At 39.9% G+C, this 19920-nt stretch overlaps 1 protein-coding gene across 5 annotated transcripts in view; it reads right to left on the reverse strand.

Annotated features, from left to right (window-relative positions):
• Nucleotides 1-3035: 3035 nt before the first annotated feature.
• POT1 (protection of telomeres 1) overlaps nt 3036-19920 on the reverse strand; it is an 83507-nt gene continuing 66622 nt past the window's right edge. For all 5 annotated transcript variants that reach the window (XM_059711700.1, XM_059711697.1, XM_059711701.1 and 2 more), the window contains 4 exons: nt 12012-12100; nt 8484-8575; nt 6380-6485; nt 3036-4316 (listed from right to left, as the gene is read on the reverse strand). In XM_059711700.1, coding sequence (XP_059567683.1) covers nt 4204-4316; nt 6380-6485; nt 8484-8575; nt 12012-12100 — 400 coding nt within the window. In that variant the 3' untranslated portion in view covers nt 3036-4203. The remainder of the gene's footprint in view (nt 4317-6379; nt 6486-8483; nt 8576-12011; nt 12101-19920) is intronic.

The raw sequence follows: 19920 nt of genomic DNA on the forward strand, positions 1-19920 counted from the left end.
GGGCGCTTAATGTGTTAAAGGGAAAATGACACCAGTTAAAATACAGATTAAGATAATCCTATCTAATAAAGAGGGAATATGCTAATTGACCCTCATGTAGTCGCAAAGATGGTGGCGCCCACAGCCAATAAGGAGGGAATATGCTAATTGACTGCCCCGCCCTCAAATATGGCAGCACCCAGTCCCCTCAGCCCCGCTGCGCGCCTGCCTCTGGAGCCCCCCAGTCACCTTAGCCTCCCAGCCTCCAAGTGCCGCCTGAGGCTTGTGCTGCCGGCAGTGGCAGCAGCAGAGGTGTGATGGGGCGTCGCTTCCTACCCCTGAGGGCTCCCATACTGTGATAGGGATAGGCCGAGCTCAGGGACAACCCCTCCAGTGCATGAATTTTCATGCACCGGGCCTCTAGTAATAAAATAATATTGTGAATAACTATAAAGTAATAAAGTTAACAAAAGAGGTAATAGGAATACATCCTTACAAAAGTGTATTGGCATAATGAGAAATAGAACACTTACTCTATGTGTATTGACATAAAAAATGTCTACTCTATAAAGTGACAAAAGCAAGTTGCAGAAATATATTTATAGCGTGATGCTATTTTATGTATTTATAGTAATGCCATTTTTAAAACAATTTTTAAATTTCTCTTTATTGTTGAAAGTATTACAGGTATCCCCTTTGTTTGTTTTTTCTCATTGACCCCTTTCACCCATACCCACCCCTCCCAAGCCTTCACCACTCTATCGTCTGTATCCACAAGCTATGATTATATGCATATGTTCCCTGGTTAATCACTCCCCACCTTCTCTCTGAAATTCTGTCTGTTCCATGCTTCTATGTCCCCGGATCTATTTTGTTCATCAGTTTCTATTGTTCATTACATTCCACATATGAGTGGGATCATGTGATACTTAACTTTCTCTGACTGGCTTATTTCACTTAGCATAATACTCTCCAGGTCCCTCCATGCTGTTGCAAATGGTAAGTTATATTTTTGCAGCTATATAGTATTCCATTGTGTAAATGTACCACAGCTTTTTTATCCACTCATCTGCTGATGGGCACTTTGACTATTTCTAAATCTTACTGTAAATTGCACTATGAACATAGGGGTGCATATATACTTTCTGATTGGTGTTTCTGGTTTCTCAGGCTATATTCCTACAAGTGGGATCACTGAGTCAAATGGGAGTTCTATTTTTAATATATTGAAGAAACTCCATACTCTTTTCCACAGAGGCTGCTCCAGTCTGCATTCCCACCAGCAGTGCACAAGGGTTCCCTTTTCTCCACATCCTCACCAGCACTTGTCGATGGTAGCCATTTTGACAGGTGTGAGGTGACACGTCATTGTCATTTTAATTATTTTCATCTCTGTGATGATTAATGCCTTTGAGCATTTTTTATGTCTCTTGGCCATCTGTATGTCCACTTTGGACAACTGTCTATTTAGGTTCTTTGCCCATTTTTTTATTGGATTGTCTTCCTTTTGTTAAGTTATATGAGTTCCTTATATATTTTATATAACTTTTTTTTTTTTTAACAATGGAAAACTATATACCAAACTGTGAAAAGTAGTTTCCTCTGGGGTACTAGTTAGAACAGCAATTAATTCAACTTTACATATTTTATGTTGTTTTAAATCCTTATATTACTTTTATGAAAAATATTCTGGATGGGAGGAAAACTTGATGAAATGCATGGTCAAATTCAAACCACTGAAATAACTAGAAGAATATAGCTTTCCCCACAGACACCAAGGAAAGCTTCCAGAAAGTGCAGAGAATTGGCTGGATTAAGAATCACAAGCTTCATAAACTCATCCTTTGACTCTGGAAACAGATGACGTGAGATTTTGGCCCACTCCTGTGATCTGCAAGTAGCTACAGCCCAGGATCTACCCTGAGTCACAAAGCTGGGCAGCCACTGCCCCGTGATGTGGAGACTGCTTTCGCAGGTGGACGGGGATGTATTCAGCTTCCTCACTTCCATCCACACCAGTTTTTCTACATTCACTTAGAAACAACCCGGATGTACAGCATGAGACCAGGGGTGAAAAAACAACAACAACGGGAATGATGCATTGCATCTGGGCATGTGCAGCTTCCTCAACTAAAGCAGTGTGATGGGGGGAGGGGGGACACAGGAAGAGCCTGCAAGCAGTGCATATTTCATGATCATATCGAGATAAGAAGCATCGACTGCTTCAGATCTTTTAAGACAGGCATGCCCTTCCCCATAAGAACAATCCAGGAGTGTCCAAAACAATGGATGCTGCAGAGATGGAAACTGAGTTCGAGGCTGTACACACACTGCTTCTTTCACTTTTCATTTTAAAACTGACAGGAAGACTTTGCCAGTATTCACAGGGACAACACAAGGGACAGGGCTCAAATCCGGGCACAATGAACTACCATCATGTTGTTGCTCCAGGAACAGAATTCTCCTATTACTCTGGGTTCTTGACTAGCATAAGGCACACAACACCACTGGGTAAGTACTAGTGTTGATGGAACTCTTGCTCAAAACTGAAGTTAAAAAATAAAACTAAGGATGACAATGTAGGGTGTCCAGGAAAAGAAAACAGAAGAGAAATGGCCCATCATCATGACGCGTCACAGTCCCCCCTCACGTCAGAGAGGCACAGGTGGACCCTGTGAGCCTGGGGCACCGTGGCCCCTACTCCAGACCCGGTGCTTCCCGAAGGCAGAGAAAATGTCTCTCTCCCCTCTGCGGCCCAAGCTTACCGGCAACACTGAAACTTATCTGTTCAAAATCCTCAAGTAGTGAACAGTGCAACCTCTGGAGAGTACTGACTAGCATTTAATAATTGTATGAACTTAGACAAGTCGGCTCATCAATCGAGCCTCCATTTCTTTATCAGGAAAATGGGTTGTTGTGAAACTCCAATACATGTTAAGTGCTTAGCACAGTACGTGGTGTGTAGACAGTCCTAAATATGTTATACTGATATACCTGCTTTGATTCTTTGCTTCAAATCATGCCTGAGTTCAAATAGGGCAAACAAACAAAAGAGCTGAATTATGTGCATTTATTCACGATTGAACTAGAAAAATCTGTATCTGTCTTTAGCAAATATACATAAATGTACACATATATACAGATATATAGAGTAGTTTCATAAAACTGAATACTCATGATTTTATTTTTTCAGTTGTTTTAACATTATTTAATGAGTTGAGCAGTCTGTACTCCCCCCCACCCCCGCCCCTTCTGTGTTTTAAAGATATCCCAATTGTTGGAATTTATCACATCTAAGAATTCCTGACAGTAATGATTGTGCTCATTATTCTTAGTAGCATACATGCATACATTCGCAGTTCACATAATACATGGTTAGTTTCAAGTTTAAAGAAGGGATAGGTAAACACAGTAAAAAAAAAAAAAAAAAAGTACACCACATTCCCAGCACCCAGATACACTAAAGGTGAATCTGAACCACTTTCTTAAGTCGGGATGAAATAGAATGACTTCTAATATCATACAGAGAAATAAGCAATCAAAGCATATCATTCTGGTCTAAAAATGGATTTATCCTAAATAGATCAATATCAGCACCCAAAGAAAACAATTCTACCACTTTCACTTAAAGTAAACCCCTCTTTAAAGTACACTGGGGCTCATTTGGAGAAGCATTTTTTTGAGGGGTATTGGTTTAAGCAGATCCCTTTGTACAAAACTAAAGCAAAGCAGAACCACTATCCACTACATCCTTGAACTCAGTCAAAGCTCAGACTTAAGGCCACCGTCTCTTCTAATCCCATAACCATGCTAACTGCAACACTGCTGATCCAAAGACCTAGGCAAGAAAAGCAGCTCAACCAGGGATGGGGGAAGGCAGAGAAATCAGTGGCAAAACCAATGGGAAAGTGACTTTAATGCAGGAACAAAATAGCTTCTCTGAAAGGTCTACGAAGAGTAAGCGAAGTCTTTATTTATTCATTGTCTCTCTTTCTTTTATAACCCTAGCAGCCATCATACAGGGTATTTCTGAGTAACAGGAACATTTTCAACTTACAACAAGGTGTTAGGATAACACAATGTCTATTTTTTTAAATTAAATAGTGGTTACAATGGAAAATAAACTACTGAGCTAAAGCTTTTACATGTTGATAGCAATCTCATAGAAAATAATAATGTTTTTAAAATTACAATATTTTACATATGCCAGGTTGAATGTCAATATCAGATAACATCATCTGCAACTGTGGTGTCAAAAATCTGATAGCAAATTTGCTGCTCCGTTCCACTTGTGACATTATACGATTTGATGAAGCATTCCAACCACGGATATGTATCTACAAATCCAAAAGAAAATGTTACTTACCCATTAAAATTAAACAAATAACTCTGGCATATCTAAGCCTAATGCTTAGCTAGAAAAATTAACATACTTAATTTGAAGATAGAAAAGTAAATAAATATACTTATCAAATGTAATGTTATCTACTCTTCCAAATTGCACATTGGATTCATGTTATTATTTTACAGTGATTCTGACTAATTTGAACTTTCTTCTAACAACAGGAAAATGTGGAATTTTCAGAATGTTTGATAGTGAATGTTATAAACTACCTCATTCTGAATTTTTATTCTTTTCTTTCCTGCTAATTTCTTACTAATCTCCAGTTTTATTTATTTATTTATTTATTTGTTTGTTTGTTTGTTTGTTTGTTTGTTTGTTTGTTTGTTTGTTTATTTACTCTCTTGGTTGATTGCAAAGAAAAGAAACGGATTGACCCTGAATTTCTGGAATCATTTGAACACCTTACATTTATCAAGGTAAAACTACATGTACCAAGTACTGAGTCAAGGCAAAGCTGGCAGCCATCGATGCCACTTCTAAGCTTTGGTTATGACCACAGTAAGTCTATTTATAACATCTAGAAAGGATTCTGATGGTTTCTTCAAATTTGAATTTGAAAGACATTTAATCTAGTCCTCAATATTGGCAAGTGTCAAGAAGGACAGGAACTATAAATAGGTAAAATATTATTGAAAAGCAATTTTTAAGTTATGTATCAAAAGTCTACCTGACCTGTGCTTTTTGATATGACAGTTTTATTTCCAGAAATCTATCCAAAAGAATCTAAATAACCAACAAAAATTAAAACTGCCACCAAATAAAAGTATGTAAGTTAAACTTTGTTACAAATGTATAAAAAACTATCTTTGTAGAATTGCTATAAAATTTATAAACTGACCAGGGTAAAATAAAGCCTGATTAAAAATAACCTATAAGCCCAGCCCGTGTGACTCAGGTGTTGAGTGCTGAATCAGGAGGTCATGGTTTGGTTCCTAGTGAGGGCATGTGCCTGGGTTGTGGGCTCAATCCCCAATAGGGGCTGTGCAGGAGGCAGCTGATCAATGAGTATCTCTCATCATTGATGTTTCTATCATTCTCTCCCTTTCCCTTCCTCTCTGAAATCAATAAACATATATATTTTTTAAAAAGCTATACAAGTTAAATGAACAGTTAAATCTATAGCTGGTAAAATTTGTTACTGATGGAAAATTATTAGAAGGGTCAAACTGTCTTAATATGATTTAGATCTGCAAGTTTCAATGTAAATACAGATAATGGCCACAAAAGAAACACTCAGTGGCTTTCGGTATAGTAATCTATACCATTTGACCTGAAGATTTGGTTGATGAATCAAATGTTAAATCAAAAGCAACTAAAGCTGCTAAAAATAATCAGTAAAATAAAAAACTGTAAAATCTGAAAATAGTTAATACTGAATAGAAAATTCATCAATTAATTAAACTGGCTAAATGGAGTTTGTTACAGAAAATGTTTCTTATAAAAGTTTCCTCCCTGTTAATATAATTTCAAATAAAATATTTGTATGTATAAACAGAGTGTCAAATTTCCTTTGATCAAAACTGCCTCCCCTTTATTGTATTTCAAAATATTTAAAAAACCTTTTCATTTCAGGAACTATGATTCATACCTATTTTTTTAAAAATATATTTTATTGATTTTTTACAGAGAGAAAGGGAGAGGGATAGAGTTAGAAACATTGATGAGAGAGAAACATTGATCAGCTGCCTCCTGCACATTGTCCCTACTGGGAATGTGCCTGCAACCAAGGTACAAGACCTTGACCGAATCAAACCTGGACCCTTCAGTCCACAGGCGGACTCTCTATCCACTGAGCCAAATCGGTCAGGGTGATTCATACCTATTATATACCTGCCACCGTCTTCATCAAAAGGTAGATCATACAGTCATCAAGCACTACTTAGTAATTTATTTGGATTCACATTTCAAAGTTTGCATACCTCTAAAAGTTCATAATTTAGATATATGCTGGTGCTATTTTTTAAAAAAGAATGAATGGCAAATACTATGGCTTACCAATTTTTTTTCCTGGAGGGCAAAGCATATTCATGATGATATCCATACTTTCCTGAAGGTAATCATTGGTTAGGATTTCTGATGCTGGAATATGGAAGAATTTGTCCTTAAAAATTATAGAAGAAAAAGGAAATGATATTAATCTTTAATTTATGTTATAATTAATATAAAAGGGGTAGGCAAAGGTAGGTTTACATTTGCACTGACATTCTTTTGGGTTAATAAAGCTATTGTAATAATCATAATCCTGCATATCTTTTTGCATAGGAACTGTAAACCTACTTTTGCCCACTCCTGTATTTTAATACTATCTAATTAAAATAATCTAGACCAGTGGTTTTCAACCTGTGGGTTGCGACCCCTTTGGGGGTCGAACGAACCTTTCACAGGGGTTGCCTAAGACCATCGGAAAACACATATACAATTACATATTGTTTACAGTAGCAAAATTACAGTTATGAAGTAACAACGAAAATAATTTTATGGTTGGGGGTCACCACAACATGAGGAACTGTATTAAAGGGTCGCGGCATTAGGAAGGTTGAGAACCACTGATCTAGACTATGTCACTCTATCAAAATTCCAGAATTCATAAATGACAGTGCTAGTCTGAACTCTAAAATCTGATTTACTTTAATAACAGATTTGAGATATACAATTGAGTTAAATGGCTCTGACTTAATAATAATCAGAAAACAGGGAGGCTTACTATTTGCTTAATAATATATATATTGAGTGCCTACAATGTGTAAATATTAAGTTTAAGAGTAAAACATATTTATTCAATTTTTTCCTCTTCTACTAGAATGTAACGAGGAAAGGGATTTTGCTTGCCTTCCTCACTGCTATGTCTTTACCACAAAAAACGGTACCTGGCACATAGAAGGTGCTCATTAAACATTCAGTTAATAAATGGATACATGAATTGTTTAGGCAGGAGAAAATTCTCAACCTTACCCGATTCTTTCACAATGTGTGTAATAAAAAAAAATGTTACCAGGCTCTCCCTTGGCTTCTGGGAGGTAATCTGTAAACCCGTGGATGTCGTGCCTGCTGGGAGTGCCCTTGTTTGCCTGGGGACACAGGGTCACACTGGGTAGTCTAACAATGTGAGTTTGTGTCATGTAGTATTAGCTTGACCACTGCAGGGTCTGGAGACTGAGATCAGTCACGTGTACATTCAACCATGACAACGTGACAGGACTCCAGCGAAAACTCTGGACACTAAGGTTCAGTGGAGCTTCTCTGGTTGGCAATACTCCATAGGTACCCTTACACGTTGTTGCGAGAAAGTCACTCTGTCTGCTTTCTTCTACAACACGAAAGAGGACAAATGAAAGTTCCACATTTGAAAATTCCTTGGATTCTGCCCTATGCACCTCTTCCCTTGGATGATTTTAATCTGCATTTTTTTTCGCTGTAATAAACTATAATGGTGAGTAAAACTAACAAGCAAAATAAAGAGACTCAAAGATAGCATGGGGTGGGGGTGGGAGTGCGGCTGGATATGGAGTGTGGAGAGATTGAGCAAAAAAGAAAAAAAAAGGTGGAGAAGGGAAAAAAATAGCTTTCAGTCAATTCTGTGGGTCTTTCTAGTGAATTATCAAAACTAATGGTGGTCTTGGGGCCCTCTAACCTGTGTCAGAGGCTGGTCTTGGAAATCCCCAAACTTGGAACTGCTGCTGGGAAGGAGGGTGGTCTTGTGGAAAGCTCCCTAGCTTCACCCACGTCACTATCTCCCTAGCAACGGAATTGTGTTCCCTCTAATAGGAAATGAGGAGGCTTTAGAAGCCTAGTGAAATGCTGATGGTTAGTGCCTAGAGGGCATGTTTATACAATGCCTTTGACTCCTGGAACAGATTTCTGGGTGGTATAAAAAATAACTCTCCTAAAATTCCTATTCCCCAATTTTTCATTATTTGGACATTAAGATTTATAGTGTAATATCAAAAGAGAGAGAAACACATAGACAATTTAAGATCTATGCACTATTTTTTCTACATTGCCTTAAATGTTGTTAGTAATAAAACAGGTATGAATAAATATATTAAAATTCAAAAAATATTATTTTTAGTTAGAAATATCTTCACCACCTGTTACTTACAGAATCCATGAGGTAAGCTTCCAATACTCCTGTTCCATCATCAAGAGTGAATGTCATCACAAACACATGTTGAAGGGGTAAAATGCCCAATACTAGCAAAGGGAAAAATAGATTACATGATATGAATTTGTTTTCGGATAGTATGTACCCGTTAATTTTGTTTACTAAAATAATTTAAAAGAGAAATAAAAACATATATATGTCAACACTAATAAAAGAGAAAAATGGTAATTGGCATACGACGATACCCTTTTCATTGGCTAATCAGGGCTATATGCAAATTAACTGCCAACTAAGATTGGCAGTTAACTGCCAACAAGATGGCGGTTAATTTGCATATGTAGGCACAATGCAGGGAGGCGAAAGGGAAAGCAGGAAGAAGCCCCCTGCCACTGACAGTGATCGGAAACCCAGGGGGGAGCTAAGAGCTGGGGGGCAGGGCAAAGGCGGCCCCAGGGCTGCCTTTGCCCTGCCCCCCAGCCATGATCGGAGAATCAGCTGCCTTTTCCACCCTGGCCAGTGATAGCAGGAAGTAGGGGTGGAGCCAGCGATGGGAGCTGGGCACGGTCGAAGCTGGGGGTCCCCTGCCCAGGCCTGACACTTCTGCCGGAGGCCTCAGGCCTGGTCAAGGGGCTGATCCGGTGACTGGTGATCCGAGGGTGATGAGGGTCAACTCCTATGGCCGAGGCATCAGGCCTGGGTGGGGGGCTGAGCCGGGGATTGGGAGGATATGATGGTCCCCTTGCCCAGGCCTGAAGCCTGGGTCAGAGGCGTCAGGCTTGGGCGGGGGGTGGAGCAAGTGATCAGAGGGAGATGGGGGTCCCCTGCCCAGGCATGATTCCTGGGCCAGAGGCCTCAGGCCTGGGCGGGGGCCAGAGCCAGTGATCGGAGGGAGATGGGGGTCCCCTGTCCAAGCCTGACACCTCTGGCGGAGGCGTCAGGCCTGGGCAAGGGGCCGATCAGGTGGTCAGAGGGTGATGGGGGTCTACGCCTCTGGCTGAGGCATCAGGCCTGGGCAAGGGGCAGAGCCAGCAATCGGAGGGGTCTAGGGGTCCCCTGCCCAGGCCTGATGCCTGGGCCAGAGGCATCAGGCCTGGGCTGGGGGCAGAACCAGTGATGGGGGGAAATGAGGGTCCTCTGCCCAGGCCTGACACCTCTGTCAGAGGCGTCAGGCCTGGGCAAGGGGCCGATCCTGCGATTGGAGGGTGATGGGGGTCAACGCCTGAGGGTTCCCAGTATGAGAGGGGGCAGGCTGGGCTGAGGGACACTCCCCCCCCACACACCCAGTGCACGAATTTCGTGCACCGGGCCCCTAGTGTGTGTGTATGTATGTGTATGTATGTGTATATATATATATATATATATATATATATATATATATATATATATATATATATACTATATCTTTTTGTTCTCCAACATATCTTTTTGTAATACCAACATATTAAGTTCATTTTAGCAGGTTCATTTTGGAACATTACAATATATCTATATAGAGGCAATGACTTATAAACAACTGTATCTTTTTGATTAAATATTAATATATCTTTAAAATGAGTTGATCTTGATAGAAACTATAAAAACGGATTAATAAAATATAATTTATTACATGTTAACCTTATGAAAGACAAAAATAAAATACCAGAATGCTCTGAAAAATAGCATGCAGTTCAATATTTATGATTATGTAACATGTCTCTCTCCTCTGAACTACAGGCATAAGGATCACTTATTTTTTAAGAGACATCATCAGGTGAATGGACAAAAATATCGGAATCTGAGATTTAATAATTTAGTAAGATGAAGAAAAAGGAAGAAATTAATGAGATAAAAAATCATATGAAAATTTACAAGTTAAATGCACATCTTTGTGTTTGGAAATGGAAGACATTCAATATGTTTACAGAATGGAATAAACAGAATTAATTAGGGGGCAACTAAGAAGAACAAATTAGGGCACACAGTTGTGACAATGATTGTTAAAACAGAGAATTGACTTTTAGGATTTAAGGGGTCTCAATAGGTTAACACTGTGAGCTAAAACCAAGAAATATGAACACAAAACCTACTGAGGGACCATACAAACAAACAGACGACTGCGTTAAGAATCGGATAGGAAGACCATGCTGTCTGGACAGAAGTTCATGTGAAAGTAACCTGGAATTTCACCGGACCACAAACAAAATAAGAGATTCCAGTATCATACAGCTGAATTAAAAGAGAAGGAAAACAAAACCAAGTATACAAATTAATATAAAAAACAAATTAATATAAAAATTAATATCAACACAGTAAGTTCTTAGCAACATTATCAACAGGTTCTTGGAACTATGGCAAAACAACATATAACAAAACCAATTTTACCAGAGGCTAATTGATATAAACAAGAGTTAAGTTCCTAAGGCATCTCCTCAATGTTACAAGGAAATGACAATGAACAAAACGATGTTATTCAAGAACCTGCTGTACAATGAAATTTTCCGGCCAGTAGAGAAGCAAAGTGTCCAATTTTAGGGAAATAGAAGTTTTGTTTGTATTCTGAATTGGCCAGTATCTGCAGCCCTATTTTCAGCTTTGAATGGTAAACTTGGAGGAGAGCATTGGCAAAGTGAAATGTTTACTGAGGAGGAGAAATAAAATACGAAGGAATGTGGGAAAGTACCAAAGGAAGTGAGATGCTTGCTTGGAGAAATAGACTAAATGAAGGCTCAATAGATATTTTCAAATGTACAAAGTCTGTTGATCTTTGGAAGAAGGAATAGATATCCTCTAATTCTAGTAAATAGAATGTGGCCCAGGTTAAAATCATAGGTAGGCACATTTTGCCTCACTATCAAAAACTGCCTAAAAATTAGTTGCACTGTTGCCTTGCAGTGCAATGAGTGCCCTGTCACTGAAAGAGTTTTAAGCCAAGGGTAGGCAACCATAATTAAACATGTGAAATAAAAAGATAATTGTTCCAGCTAAGGACTTGTATTGGGCAAAAAGTTGTAATAGCTATCTCGAAAACTCTTTTAAATTCAAGGTACTGCTCTAACCGGTTTGGCTCAGTGGATAGAGCGTCGGCCTGGGGACTGAAGGGTCCCAGGTTTGATTCCCGTCAAGGGCAGGTACCTTGGTTGCGGGCACATCCCCAGTGCGGGGTGTGCAGGAGGCAGCTGATCGATGTTCCTCTCTCATCGATGCTTCTAACTCTCTATCCCTCTCCCTTCTTCTCTGTAAAAAATCAATAAAATATATTTTAAAAAATTCAAGGTACTACGAGCTGGAGAGATTTTTCAGAAGCGTATTTGTGATTAATGATTAATACTAAAACAAATTACTGAACATTAAAGTAAGAGTAAAAATTAAAAGATAATGGCAGATGCTTTAAAGTTAAGTGTCCAAATATTTTAAGCATTTACTTTATACTTTTATTACAATCACTTTGCTCTGGTTTTACTATATCCACAAGTACTGAAATATAATCAGTGAGATCACCTGACACAAAGACAGTAAAAATTGAAGGACAAAGAAATTTAGCTATACCTTCTGCCACAGAAGAAGGAATCCATGATGCTTTATCAACCAGATTATTTAGATTTTGTATTGGTCTCAAACTAGAACACTTTTTACATCTGAAATTAAGAAAGCAAAAACAAACATTTTAAAATAACTTAAATTACTTATTATAACTCATTTAATATTATAACTTATTTTTGCTATTCGACTATGCACGTTTTAAAAAACAAATTAAAAAAAATAGTATTGTCGCTCCTATATTGTGCATATTGCAATCAGAATTATTTTAATAAGCTTTTAACAATAGAAGCAATCAAAAAGAAAGTATAGTTCAGAATAAACCAATAAATTGAGAATAAGAGAGAGGTTTCAAGTCCAGATTATTAATTAATTTGGCTAATTGCCTTATTTGGTAAAACAAAAATGTTTAAACATACAATCTTTACAAACTTTCATTTTATGGCTCTGTGAACAATAAATAATAGCCAAGGTCTTAATATGAGAAAAATATTGTGACTACAGAAGGCTGTATTAGCAACATTTGGGTATTATATTCAGTAAGTACATATTTAGAGGTTTATAGTTTGTGATGCCTAATACTATAGTTATTTTTCATAATATAAATCAATTTAAAACTACATAATATCCTAAAATTATACATTATTTAGTATAGGTATTTTGATTAACTTATATACAATATATTTTAAAGTGATTTTTTAAACATAACATAATTTTTAGATGATAAAATATGTATTTAAATGAAAACATAAAACTCAATATTCAAGAGGTTCATGCAGACTCCTTTTTATTTGTAAGCTGGGGGAAAATGGAGGGTTAACTATAACAAGTATTATCACCTCCCACCCTTCAAACAAATCTGTTTTTTGTGTGTTTTTTTAACAAAAAAAAGGCAATTGAAAGAAATACTATTGCCTTAAAAATGGCAATATTAACTTTAGACATTGATAAAGCAAGTATACAAATAAAAAATTAGCATGCAAAGGAAAAATTAAGGGTAACAAAAATTAAATACAGAATTCATTACTTCTAACGTAGTGAAAGAGGAAAAAAGGAGAAAATTAAGAACATTTTTTATAAATCAATTCCAAAGGATACTGAAGAAAAATAAGTAAAATAATAACAAAAATAAGAGAACAGTAATAGTATAGGTGAAAAACAACATAAAGTGTAGAAGACCTAATTATATCAAAAATTAACATTTTAAACTCATCTATTTAAAAATAACTAAAATTTACTCGTAACTATTTATTCATGAGACCTACTAAAGGATAACAACAAAGGAACGTGAAAGCAGAGAGGGGAATAAGACACTAAGCAATTCCGAACTGAAAAAAATCCTGATACAATAATAAAAATATAATAAAACCCCAAAACCTTAGGGCAATCATGACTTATTGCCCTAAGGTTTTGGGGTTTTATTATATTTTTATTATTGTACTAGTGGCCCAGTACACAAAATTCGTGCACATTAAAAGGGAATTAATTAGAGGAAATATTTTAATATTGCTATTTGCCCTTTTTCTATAATAGAAGTGTGAGAGATGAAAGAAAATTAGTAAAATGTATGTGAAAATCTTCCTCCTGTCAGAGTCTGGGGCACACCATGGGACCCAGAGTCAAGTCCTCGCCCACCTGCATGCACCTCAAAATTACGCGAGACCCAGACCCGGCCGGCCCAAACACGTCAAGCCCCGCTGGGTGGGAGGTGCAGCCTCAGGTCCCCCGTCAAGCCCCACTGGACAGGGGGCGCAGCCTCAAGGCCCCCGTCAAGCCCTGCCGGGTGGGGGGTGCAGCCTCAGGTCCCCCGTCAAGCCCTGCTGGACAGAGGGTGCAGCCTCAGGTCCCCCAGCCTGGTGCCAGGCAGGGGGCGGGGTCTGAGGTCCCCCTTCAAGTCCTGCCAACTGGGGGGGGGGGCACAGCCTCAGGTCTCCCAGCGTGGTGCTGGGCGGGGAGTGTGGCCTGAGGTCCCCTGTCAAGCTCCACCAAGTGGGGTGCGCAGCCTCAGGTCCCTGCTGATTGCTCATTATGGCTCATTACAGGAACCCTGCCTCCACTGTGGTGCAGCCATCTTGTGTTACGTGAACCCTGCCTCTGCTGTGGGCACAGCCATCTTTGTGATGGTGTGATGGTCAATTTGCATATTACTTCTTTATTATATAGGATCAGGATATACCAAACAACGAATTCACCAGAAGTTTAAACACTGAACCTGAATGAACCAGAAAGGTCTCAAATACCTAAAGCACACATTGACAGAATAAAAGGTCACAAACCCACAATCACAGGGTATGTTAAGCACACTCTCTAAGAAGTGATTAAACAGATAAAATTACAATGGAAAAATAACGCAGTTTTGAATATGATTAGCAAGTCTGTCTAATGAACATGAGTAAACACTAAACACAACAATTAAAGAATACAAATTCTTTAAAAGTCTATGTAATATATTCTAAATCTGAATGGACATATTCTAGGGTAACGCAAAGCTAACCAGATCTTAAAAAAATCATGAAATGCATCATACTATTTGGTTAAAAAGTCATCTAACCAAAATACAAACAAAAACAAAGCACCTGAAATGTGTGTGTAAAATTTTTTAAAGAATTCATGGGCCAAAAATATCATAATGGGAATTATGAAACATTTAGCAGTGACAAGAAAAACACTACTTATGAATCTTGGGTTAAAGCAATGGCTATTATTTTTCTAGGAGAAAATTATAGACTTAAATATAAATATTAAAAAATACATTAGAATTAATGAATTGAGGTAACTGTTCAATTAAAAGCATTTGAAAAAAATAAGGAAACCTAATGAAAAAAAGAAAATAAAGAAAAGAATAATAAAAAATAATAGAGAGCAACAAGAAAAACAAGAGCTTGTTGTTTTGGCAAAAAAGGCCAAGAAAAAAAAGGTGCAAATAATATGAAATGAATTAAAGAATGGGCAAAGAGGATATTTAAAAATTATCAGAAAGTACTATGAACAATTGCACGTCAATAAATTTATACTTTAAAAATAAATACTTCTCTAGAAAACTTTTATTAATAAAATAGATTCATCAAGAAACAGAAATCCTTAAAAGACGTGTAACTGTTGAAGAAACTCAAGCATTAGTTTAAATTCTTTGAAAACGCATTGGATCCAGAAATCAAAGTAAAAATTTATAAAGTTATTAAGGTTTTGACAACCATTTTGGTAAACATGACTATATTTATATTTTAAAAATCTGTAAAACAAAAGAAACCAGAGCTTAAAAGGTACAAGACAGACTAGAAGTTTCTTGAAATAATTAACTGACAAAAGATTAGTATCTCTTACATAAAAATAATTCTAAAATCAGTTAAACACACAACCAAAACAGAGACTAGTAACTCAAAAGGAAAACAGGTAAAAGATGTAAATATGGAATTCAAAGAATAGAAAACTGAATAGCCAGTAAAAATGAGGGCTGTTTACACTCACTAGTCACCTAGGAAATCCAAATAATAATAACATAGATAAGTACCATTTGATGCTCATCAATTTAACAAAATATCAAGTTAGACCAACACTAAGTGTTAGAGAAAACCTGGGAGAAAGTGAACGTTTTACACACCACTGATAGGACCATAAAATGTTACTATTATTCAAAGAACAATCTGGTACCTTCTACTAAAGCAGAAAATATGCATACTACTAATTGCAATTCTAGTTAAATTTTCTGGCAAGAACTACAGTAGGAAATTTATTTTATATCATGACGCAGAATACAACATACATGCACAATTGAAACAAAGGTTTAGAAAACAATACTGAATCTTATTATGTAAAAAAGGTCTTTGTTATCCTTCTGACTTACTCCATTTTATACCAGACCACACCATACCATTATACCACATCATGTCATTTAAAAAAGAAATGCTGACCATCAACAAATGACAAGTGCTGGCGAGGATAGGGAGAAAAGGGAACCCTAGTACACTGTTGGTGGGACTGCAGACTGGTGCAGCCACTATGGAAAATAGTATAGAGTTTCCTCAAAAAATTAAACATGGAACTACCATTTGACCCAGTGATCCCATTTCTAGGAATATATACTAAGAAATTCGAAATACCAATCAAGAAGAATGTATGCACCCTTATGTTTATAGCAGGGCAATTTACAATAGATAAGATCTGGAAACAGCCCAAGTGCTCATCAGTAGACGAGTGGATAAAAAAAAGCTATGGTACCTTTACACCATGGAATACTATGCAGCAGTAAAAAGAAGGATCTCTGACCCTTTGAAATAGCATGGAGGGACCTGTAGAGTATTATGCTAAGTGAAATCAGCCAGTCAGAGAAAGGTAAGTATCACATGATCTCACTCATATGTGGAATTTAATGAACAAAATAGATCCAGAGACAAAGAAGCATAGAACAGGCTGCCAAATCTCAGTGAGAAGGTGGAGCTTAGGTGGGTGGGTGGGAAGAGATTAACCAAAGAATTTGTATGCACATAGGCATAACCCATGGACACAGACAATAGGGTTGTGAAGGCCTGGGGCAGGGGGTGGGGAAGGCTAGAAGGGGTCAATGGGGGAAAAAGGGGAACATATGTAATACAGTGGGGCCTTGACTTACGAGTTTAATTCGTTCTGTGACAGAGCTCGTAACTCAAATTACTCGTATGTCAAATCAAAAAGTGAATGAGTGAGACACGTGATGCTGGGCTGATGTTGTGGCGTTCACTGTGACGTTCGCTGCGCCAACTAACGGTGGGGTATCTGAAGCTGGCTCGTAACCTGAATTTTAGCTCGCAACTCAAAGCAAAAAATCGGCCGAGAGACAGCTCGTATCTCGAAAAACTTGTTAGTCAGGACACTCGTAAGTCAAAGCCCCACTGTACTTTCAACTATAAAGATTTTAAAAAAAAGAAATGTTGGGCATGATCCAACTGATACTATGACAAAGGAAATATGCAAAAAATATATAAAAGGACTTCACTTAACATTTCTGTAAATGTAATACATGAAAATAACATATACCTATTAATAGGAAATGGATTAATAAACCATAATATATGCCATATGAAATAAATTACCACATAGATATTAAAATAATACTAAATCTACATGCATCTATATGGATAAATCTTTCAATACTGAATGGGGAAAAAAACAAGTTGCAAAAGGACAGGCATAGTATGAAACAATTTACATGAATTTTAAAAGCAAAATAATATGCTTATTCCTTACATGTTCACACATATATTATACTAAGAGAATAAAAACATTGCTGAGAAGAACTGACTCCCAAGTTTGGGAAAGTAGTTACTTCTGAGAAGGAAAGGGAAGGAGAAGACCTAAAAAATATGTTAAGGCATTTAGATTTCTAAGTGGAGTATACATAACTGTTTATGAAATAATTCTTGATATTTTTCTGTAGGTAAAATTATTTTTTCAAAATAAAAAGTCAATGAGAAGATATGTTGGCTTTGGCTAATATCAAAGTAATGGAAAGTCTAAAAATGTCCTAAAAGTTGGAATTTGAGCATAATTTCCCAGTTTATGTTGAAAATGGGAGAATATTGAAAGCCTTAACAGCACCTTTTATTTTAGAGCTAGAGGCCCGGGGCACAAAAATTTGTGCAATTGGGGGGTCCCTCAGCCCAGCCTGTGCCCTCTCGTAGTCTGGGACCCCTTGGGGGATGTCCACCTCCTGGCTTAGGCCCACTCCCTGGGGGAATGGGCCTAAGCTGGCAGTCAGACATCCCTCTGGCAGCCCGGGAACAGGCCTAAGCTTCAGTCAGACATCCTTAGCACTGCTGAGGAGGCAGGAGAGGCTCCTACCACCACGCTGTGCTGGCAGCCGTCAGCCTGGCTTGTGGCAGAAAAGAGCTCCCCTGTGGGAGTGCACTAACCACCAGGGCCAGCTCCTGCATTGAGCGTCTGCCCCCTGGTGGTCAGTGTGTGTCATAGTGACCAGTCATTCCCAGTCGTTTTGCTGTTAGGGTCAATTTGCATATTACCCTTTTAGTATATAGGACTAGAGGCCCAGTGCACAAAAATTTGTGCACTCGGGGCGGAGGGGGGTCCCTCAGCCCGGCCTGTGCCCTTGCGCAGTCTGGGACCCCTTGGGAGATAACGACCTGCTGGCTTAGGCCTGCTCCCGGGTGGCAGAGGGCAGGCCCAATCCCTAGGTGCAGCCCCTGGTCGGGCTCAGAGTAGGGCCGATTGGGGAGTTGGGGCGCCGCACCCTATCATGCACAGCGCAGGGCGATTGGGAGGTTGTGATGCCACCCTCAGTCACGCTCAGGGTAGGGCCGATTGAGGGGTTGGGGCACCGTCCCGTCACACTCAAGACAGGGTTGATGGGGAGGTTGCGGTGCCAACCCCTGTCACGCACAGAGCAGGGCAAATCAGGGGGTTGGGGCTCTGTACCCTGTCACGCACAGAGCAGGTCCAACCCGGGGGTTGGGACACTGCCCTCTGTCACGCACAGAGCAGGGCCCATCAGGGGGTTGGGGTGCCGCCCTCTATCACCCACAGAGCAGGGCCGATCGGGGGGTTGGGGCGCCGCCCTCTATCACCCACAGAGCAGGGCCGATCGGGGGGTTGGGGCGCCGCCACTCTCACACTCAGGGCAGGGCCGATGGGGAGGTTATGGCTCTACCCCGTCACACACTGAGCAGGGCCCGTGGGGGGGTCTGGGGCACCACACCCTGTCACACACAGAGCAGGGCCGATCAGGGGGTTTCGGCGCCGCACCCTGTCACACATAGAGCCGCAGGGCGATCAGGGGATTGGGGAGCTCCCCCCTATTAGGCACAGAGCAGGGCTGATCAGGGGGTTGGGGCGCCTTCCCCTGTCATGAACAGAGCAGGGTGGATAGGGAGGTTATGGCCCCGCCCCCCGTCACACACAGAGCCGCAGGGCGATCAGGGGGTTTGGGCGCTGCCCCCTGTCACACTGATCCTGGTGCCGGGATGCCTCTTGGCTCCGCTGATCCTGGTGCTGGGAGGCATATTACCCTTTTACTATATAGGGTAGAGGCCTGGTGCACGTGTGGGTGCCGGCTGGTTTGCCCTGAAGGGTGTCCTGGATCAGGGTGGGGGTCCCCACTGGGGTGCCTGGCCAGCCTGGGTGAGGGGATGATGGCTGTTTGCAGCTGGTCACACACCCTTCAGGGTGGGGGTCCCCACTGGGGTGCCTGGCCAGTCTGGGTGAGGGGCTGAGAGCTGTTTTCAGGCTGGGGGTGACTGAAGCTCCCAACCGCTCCTTTTTTTTTTTTCTTTTTATTCTGGGCCAGCTTTAGCTTTGAGGCTTGGCTCCAGCTCTTAGGCCTCTGCTGCTTAAAGTAGGTTTCTGGCCTTTGCTTACAATGTTGCGATCCTGCTGGCTGAAGCCCTGCTGACTAAAGCAGGTTTCTGGGGTTTTGTTTAGCTTCTATATTTGTTACATAGTTGCTTCGAGTTGCAGCTCAGAGGCCGGCAGCGGCAGGTGGGGAACGTTGGAGTCCTCCATCACCTAAGCAAGCAAGTCTCATGTTAGTTTCAAGCTGCCTGGCTGTCGGCCGCCATCTTGGCTGTCAGTTAATTTGCATATTGCCCTGATTAGCCAATGGGAAGGGTAGCGGTCGTACGCTAATTACCATGTTTCTCTTTTATTAGATAGGATAGAGGCCTGGTGCATGGGTCGGGGCCGGCTAATTTGTCCTTAAGGGTGTCCTGGATCAGGGTGGGGGTCCCGCTGGGGTCCCTGGCCAGTCTGGGTGAGGGGCTGAGGGCTGTTTTCAGGCTGCCAAACCACCTTCAGGGTGGGGATTCCCACTGGGGTGCCTGGCCAGTCTGGGTGAGGGGCTGAGGGCCGTTTTCAGGCTGGTGGGCCACTGAAGCTCCCAACCTCTCCTTTTTTTCTTTTTCTTTTTTTTTTTTATTCTGGGATTTATTTA

Source organism: Myotis daubentonii, chromosome 10, assembly GCF_963259705.1.
Source record: "Myotis daubentonii chromosome 10, mMyoDau2.1, whole genome shotgun sequence".
Classification (NCBI taxonomy): domain Eukaryota; kingdom Metazoa; phylum Chordata; class Mammalia; order Chiroptera; family Vespertilionidae; genus Myotis; species Myotis daubentonii.